At 51.2% G+C, this 7,105-nt stretch overlaps 1 protein-coding gene across 4 annotated transcripts in view; it reads right to left on the reverse strand.

The window, feature by feature from the left end:
* SGPL1 (sphingosine-1-phosphate lyase 1) overlaps positions 1–6,716 on the reverse strand; it is a 65,881-nt gene extending 59,165 nt beyond the window's left edge. For 2 of the 4 annotated variants that reach the window (XM_055130808.1, XM_055130805.1), the window contains exons 1-2: positions 6,580–6,716; positions 5,817–5,881 (exon numbers count right to left, since the gene is read on the reverse strand). In XM_055130808.1, the coding sequence (XP_054986783.1) occupies positions 5,817–5,843 (27 nt within the window). In that variant the 5' untranslated portion in view covers positions 5,844–5,881; positions 6,580–6,716. Of the gene's footprint in view, positions 1–5,816; positions 6,511–6,573 lie in introns of those variants that run through there. The other 2 variants (XM_055130806.1, XM_055130807.1) reach the window with 2 other exon arrangements.
* Between the last annotated feature and the right edge of the window lie 389 nt (positions 6,717–7,105).

The raw sequence follows: 7,105 nt of genomic DNA on the forward strand, positions 1-7,105 counted from the left end.
AACCCCTGTGCATCGCCAGGTGTGGCCCAAAAAGAAAAAAAAAAAATCTTAGGCCGTAGATAGTACAACTGGTAGGGCACTTGCCTTGTACAAGCCAACCTGGGTCCAATCACAGGCAGTCCATTTGGTCCCCCAAACACTGCTGGGAGTGATTCCAGGAGTAACCTCTGAGCACTGCCGGGTGTGCCCCCCCCAAAAAAAAAGAAATCTTTCCTACTTTAGATTTTTCTGTTATCGGCTGCGCCAAGCTTAGTTTTATAATATATTTAGTGACTTCGATCAATGAAAAGCTTCCTAACAATCAAAGCCATTCAGCGATGCTGAAAGGACGCCCTAAAAAGGAGCCTGCCCTCGCTCTTGGCCTGGCGCTGGGGAAGGGCCGTGGCCAGCACAGAGGGCTGCTCTGCGGGACTTCCAAAGGCCTTGCAGGCAATTAAGATTCTAAGGCGCTGACACTGGAACCAAACAGCTCAGGGCTTGCCGGGGCTGTGGCGACAGTTCTGCCTCTGCCTCTCCCTTCTGTTATCAGTGAGAACACTTCTTTCACGCTGCATCCCATGCCTGGCCCAGTCTCCAAGACTGCTTAAGCATCGTCCTTCTGCATATGCCTTTCACAATTAACTTGACCATGAAGTGTGGGGTGCGGCATGCTGGGCGGATTCCCTTCATTTCTCCAGGTTTTCCTCCACCGCGTCATCCCACAGGGCAGGCGTCATTCAGGCTCCAGGCTCTCCAGCTGAGTTTGACCAGAGAGGGGCCAGGAGATCAGAAGCAGAGGAAGAGTCACAGGTATTTTTCCCCCTTCACTCTCCCCAGGGGAGGCCAGAGGTTGGCAGAGGCTGCATTTCTCCAAGTCCTCTCTCCAAGGTTCCAGAAACTGCTCCCTCCTTCTCGCTCAAGCCAGAAAGATCTTAATCCCTAAGGAGTTTCAAGCTACCCTGCAGGTGTTCCCTAATCTTAATATTCTTGCTAAACAGTCCTTCATCTGCCAGTTGGAGTCAGCCAGGGGATATCTGATATTCTTTTTCATTAAAAAAAAAAAAGAACAAAAAAACTACTACTCCTGATCTGTCCTCATATAGCCCATCTTTCCAAATATCTCCACAAATCCTACTGCAGAGTTTAATTGGTTCTGTGTGTTGATTACACAGAATTGATACACTAAAAATCAATTCCCAAGGGGAAATTTTTAATCCCAGGCTGATTCCCAATTCTACTACAACTGGGTACAAACGATATACATCAGACTAGGCAAAGGCCAATTAAGAAGGCAAGTGTTACTAAAACTTCCTGACACCAAGATTGCAAAGCCAAGTCCAGCAGGCAAAACCAGAGTTTGTCTACTTACAACTCCTCTTTCTTTCCCACCAAAGGCTGAGAAAAGGATCAGACTCACTCAGTTTTTCATTTATACGAGTGGAAAACCAAATACAGTACTAGATGAAATTGTCAAATTTTTCAATTTCTTATCAGTTCCTGTGAGTGTTCACTTTTTCCAGACAAACTTACAAAGCCACCCAGTGTAGTAACAAAAGTGAACTAAGTGTTTATTGCTGACATTCTATTTAAGATCCAGAAAGAATGAATTTTAAAAAAGAAAAAGTTTCAAGGGTAACAGATAAACTCGAATATCTGGAAAAAAAAAGATTTTTTTCATATTTAAAAAAAAAGAAGAAAAACAACAACTAAACGAGAATAAGTTTCCAAGTTGAGAAGAACGCTGCACAACAACGCAGAGAAATGCACTTTAGAACTTTACTCGGTGGGGCTGGAGCAATAGCACAGCGGGTAGAGCATTTGCCTTGCACAGGGCCAACCCGGGTTCGATTCCCAACATCCCATATGGTCCACTGAGCATCACCAGGGGTGATTCCTGAGTGCAGAGCCAGGAGTAACCCCTGTGCATCGCCGAGTGTGACCCAAAAAGCAAATAAACAAAAAAAAGAACTTTACTCGGGACTGGAGCAGTAGTACAGTGTAGTACAGTGGGTAGGACGCCTGCCTTGCACGCAGCCAACTGGGGCTCGATCCCCAGCATCGTATATGGAGTAATTCCTGAGTGCAGAGCCAGAAGTAAGCTCTAGGCATTGCCAGGTGTGACTCAACACCCCCCCCCCAAAAAAAAATTGTACTCTGCTGTTGAATACAGTATGATGCTGGACAATACATTTTGTTTGTGATGGTTTTTCTGAGGGCTACACCCTGTGATGCTCAACGCTCACTCCTGGCTCTATTCTTTTAGGGATCACTCTTGATGGGACTCGAGGGACGACAGGGAGTGCTGGGGATCGAATCAAGGTTGGCATGTGTGAGAAGCGCCTTACCCGCTCTACTCTCTCCGGCCCGTCAATTCCAAAGCAGCAGCGCTTGGTTCACGGGCAAACACACCTGAAGTCACATAGTAAGAGATGCATTAAACTCAAAGGAAAGACTCATTCCCCCGTCATGAGTGCACGGGCCACCAGGAAGCCCTAGGGAGGCCCCTACACCAGGATTCCTCAGCCTCTGTCCTGCTGATATTTGGGGCCAGATTTTCCTCAGTGGTGGGGGACTGTGTGTGTGTACACAGCTATAATGCACATCCCTCATTTCCAACACCCAAGTCGAACACAAAAATGTCTGAGAACTTGTCCAATGTTCTTACAGTGCAAACCTGCCCCAGTTTGGCGGAATAGCAGGATAAGCAATTCTCCCTCGAAGCTCACCCTGCATTACCCCAGTGCACAGGGTACCTTGATTCTTCTCTTACGAGGAGAAAAGAAAACAACGCTCCAAGAGTAGCCTTAGATTTACAGCAGACCTTTGCCTTGAAAGCTACGAGTATTGTGGCCCTAGAAAGGAGAACACTGATGAAGAGAACAGTCGCCCAGGTGAAGGAAGGTTGCTAAGAGTGGCCTGTCCCGAGGTCCCTCTGGAAGCACCGCAACTCTCAGTAGATGATAACACACACTCCTGCTCTCTCTGAGGCACAGGTGGAAAGTATTACAGCTCATGGCAAGTCATATATGAACAAATGGAAAAAGACAAGAAAGAGGCAGGCAAACCACCGAATCAGAGGAGGACAGAAGTCAATCAAGAATGCAATGAGGGGGCTGCAGGGGGCGTGGCTCGGTGGCAGGGCACCTGTCTTGCATCCACAAGGGCCTGCATTGGCACGATCCCCCAGCATGGCCAGGGAACAGTCAGGCACAAAGCAAGTGTGACTCTCCCCCCAACACACAGGGCCGACAAGGCGAGCACCTCAGTGTGGAATAAGAGCTTGTCGTCTGTGGACTCCTGGTACTCTCAAGTTTTTTTGGTTTGTGAATTTGGGGCTGCACCCAGTGATGCTCAGGACTTGCTCCTGGCTCTGAACTCAGAGGTCATTTCTGAGGGACTCAGGGGACTATACGGTGGTGCCAAGAGTGAACGGGGCTTGGCCATGGGCAAGGCAAGCACCTGACCCACTGTGCTGGCCCCCAGTGGAGGAATTCTATAAAGCTTTCATGTCCAATAAGAAGCAAGAATTGCATCATATTATTTCCAAGATTGCTTCAAATGCAATTATAGGATTCTACAACACTCTGCTCTGCACTGGGGCTTATTTCCAGGGGGTTCTCTTTTCCCAGTTACAGGGTCTTTCACTGAGGGCGGAATGCAGGGGCTGGGTCACACGCAGGGGCTACTCCCAAATCAGTGTGGGGGTCACATCTGATCCAACCAAGGTTTACCACCTGCAAAAACACTTTAACCCCCTTCTATCTGTCTGATCTAAGAACATGTCTCGGGCAAAGTAACCAGAGAAACACTTTGGCACTCAGCTCATGAGTAGCCCCATCAAAATCCAGCCCTGGTCACTGGTTCTTTACCGCTTATTAGTCAAGAAGGAAAAGGCAGCTTTCCCAGTAAAAGCATCCAAGCAACATGGAGAGGGTCTTTAGGGAGAGAAGATTCTCAGGACCAGAGATTATCTATGTGAACTGAGTCCTATACTAACAAGCAAAATAATACCTCTCAACTTTGCAGATCAGAGGTTCCCAAATGTACTTGGCTTAGTGCTCTCCTTTCCATTAAACAATAAATAAATAAATTACTCACTGTCGCCCCTCCAGCCTGCATGGGAATTTACCTTTTTAAAAATAAACAGAAAACTCTTCCTCAGCTGCACCCAAGACTTCTACTCTGGGTCCCTGCAGTGCCATCACAGGTGAGGAGCCGGAGCTATGAAGTCTGGGTAACACACAGATTAGCAGAAGAGGGCCCGAAGGGCAAAAGCAACAGCTAAAAAGATACTTTCAAACAAAACACATTCCCAGCATCCTTTATGGTCTCCCCCAAGCACCACCAAGTGTGATCCCTAAGTGCAGAGCCAGAGTAAGCCCTGAGCCCTGCCAGGTGTGGCCGAAAAAAAAAACAAAATAAGCACTTGCAGCTCAGACTGTTAAATGACAGGCCTGAAAGGTGGTAAGCACATGTGGGGTGTGGGGGTATAGCCTGCCACACAGACACATAGAGATATGTGAGAGGAAAAACACACACCCCGATTGTTACAGGCCATTCTGCACTAACCCTCTAAGCTCAGTGGTGAGCTCTCAGCAGAGGAATTATTGGCAACTGCTGCCTTTTGCTTATTTAGAGTTTCCAAGTTGTCCAACATGTTGCTCTTCTGATAAGAATTTAGAATTACATAGGCTGTTTACTGTCTGATCATCCTTGAAAATCGGAACAAGAAATTATTTTAGGTTCACTCTTTAGAATAAATCTGTGGATACACGAAGTATCTGAAATCACCTCTGCTCCCTGCCTCAAACCAGAACTACTCACAATCTATTTCCTCAGTTCCCCCAGAAACCTCTCAGAAACCTACAGGTCCAGCTACAATAGGAAGTCAGCACAAAGTACTAGGAAAGCTCACTATTAGTTCATGTCAGTTTCTCAGCGTCAGCAATGACCTGAATGAGATGTCAAGCTTTGAAATGAAAATAAAAAAACTTTTTTTTGTGTGTGAAGCCAGACTGCAGGCTCCGAGAAGTGACTTATTAAAAAGTGAACCCAGGGGCTGGAGCCACACTACAGGTGGGACATTTGCCTAGCACACAGTTGACCTAGGTTTGGTTCCAGGTACCACAGCCCTGAGTCTGAGACCTAGGAGGAAGCCCTGAGCATCACCTGATGCGACCCCCTGAGCACAATGGTAGAAGTAGCCCCTGAGCACCATAGGGTGTTACCCTAAGGAGCCTCCCCCACCAAAAAGAGAGTCAGCTGTTTTATCTGTCTAGCTCTTTGGAAGTTGCCCGCAATTCTCACACTGCAGAGCCGCTATGGAATCGTAAACGCTCTGAGAACAAAACATTATTTTGGTAGGCACTATGGCAAGCTATTCTCCCTGCTCAGAGAAGGAGTACAGAAAGATCTCTTAGAGAAAAAGCAAAAACAGCTCGTAGCGAAGCAGACACACTCGTAAGCCCAACAAAAGAACTTAAATTCAACAGCATTTGCTCTACCCTTTTAGAAGACCACTGTGATACCTGCTTATTCTCCCCCAACAAATAAGATGCTCGCCTTCTCAAGCCCCCCTCTGCGAAGTACACTCCTCTGATGCACGGCATTCCCGGGCAAAAATCGAACCGAAATCTAAAAACGATCCTGGTGGTACGGGACGGGAAGAGATCACATACTCCTGGGCTTAATTCAGTCATTTATCCGTCTTAGTCGTTAAGCCCAAACTAAAGCTTAGCAAGCGTCGGGGGGTGAAATGCACACACATATCACCTTTGGACTAAAAAGGACACCGAAGGGACAGGTGCCTTTTGAGAAGGAAGGTTCCGAAGACTCACCAACATCAGAAGGTCGGTGCTCGGCATCTTCTGCCACCGGCAGCACACTCTGCAGCACTCCCCCTCTGCAAAAGGGAACCGGGTTTGTTTACAGGGAACGCTTTAAACGCCGGCCTCCGCCCGCCCAGATTGGCCAGCGCGCTCCCAAGCAATGGTTCTCCCCGGGCTTTGAGAGCTCAGATTTCACTCCCAGCGAGCACACCCACGCCCAGCGCCCGCGCTAGCCAACCAGAGTCCTGCAGGAACGAGCACGCCACGCCCAGGGCCCACGCCCACCAACCAGAACCCGGCAGGCGCCCGCGCCCGCCAACCAGAACCCGGCAGGCGCGCGCACACGCCACGCCCAGCGCCCGCGCCAGCCAACCAGAGTCCGCAGGCGCGCGCACACGCCACGCCCAGCGCCCGCGCCAGCCAACCAGAGTTCTGCAGGGCGGAGTCGCCCTCCCACTCCGGGTCCGACGAGCCCAGAGCCGGCTAGCACCCAGCGGTGCCCCCAGTAGGTAGCCCCCAGGAAAAGCTTCGGCCAACCCCGGCCACTCGGCTCGGGCGCGCGCCCCTCCCCCTCATCCGGCCCCAGAGCCTTCCTCCGCCTCCACCCGCCGGCCCGAGCTCCCCCGAGTGGCCCGACGCCGCAGCGGGAGGGGCTGCGCTCCAGATGGCCCCGCGTCGGGGGATCGCGCGCCCCGCGCAGGCCTCGGCCGCCTGCACGGGACCCCCAGCCGGCGCCCGCCCCCGCCGGGGCTCGCCGCGGACTCCCCTCCACCTTCTCCGTCCAGAACCGGCTCCCCAGCTCTTTCCTCGGGCGCGTCCTCGCCGCGCTAGCGCCCAGCCGGCGGCGGGCCGCGGGCTCCCCCTGCCGCCGCCGCCGCCGCCGCCGAGATTGCGGCTCGGGCCGCCCGGCCCCGCCCAGCTCTCCCTGCCCGGAAGTGGCTCCCGGGGCCCGCCGCGCGCGCCCCTACCGGGCCGCGGGCCCCACGGCTCCTGCGCGCCATCTGCTGGCCAGGCAGAGGCCGGCACCCAGTCCTCTTGGGGTTGAAGCTGTACCTTCAAAGGGTGACCTTTAAAAAAACAAAATCGGCTCACCAGCCGCTCTTAATTACATGTAGACGGGGATCAGCCAGCAAAGCACTGGACAGTTGGATCCAGAATAGGAATTCAAGTTCCTAAATTACCCGGAGCCTCTAAAACCTGGCTTCCTGAGTGCAGGTCATGTCACTGAATATTGGCATCAGTAAAAGGTTTCTGAGCCCCAAGTTAAGTCAGAATCAAACAAGTGGGGCCGGAGCGAT

The sequence above is a fragment of the Sorex araneus genome, chromosome 3, assembly GCF_027595985.1.
Source record: "Sorex araneus isolate mSorAra2 chromosome 3, mSorAra2.pri, whole genome shotgun sequence".
Classification (NCBI taxonomy): domain Eukaryota; kingdom Metazoa; phylum Chordata; class Mammalia; order Eulipotyphla; family Soricidae; genus Sorex; species Sorex araneus.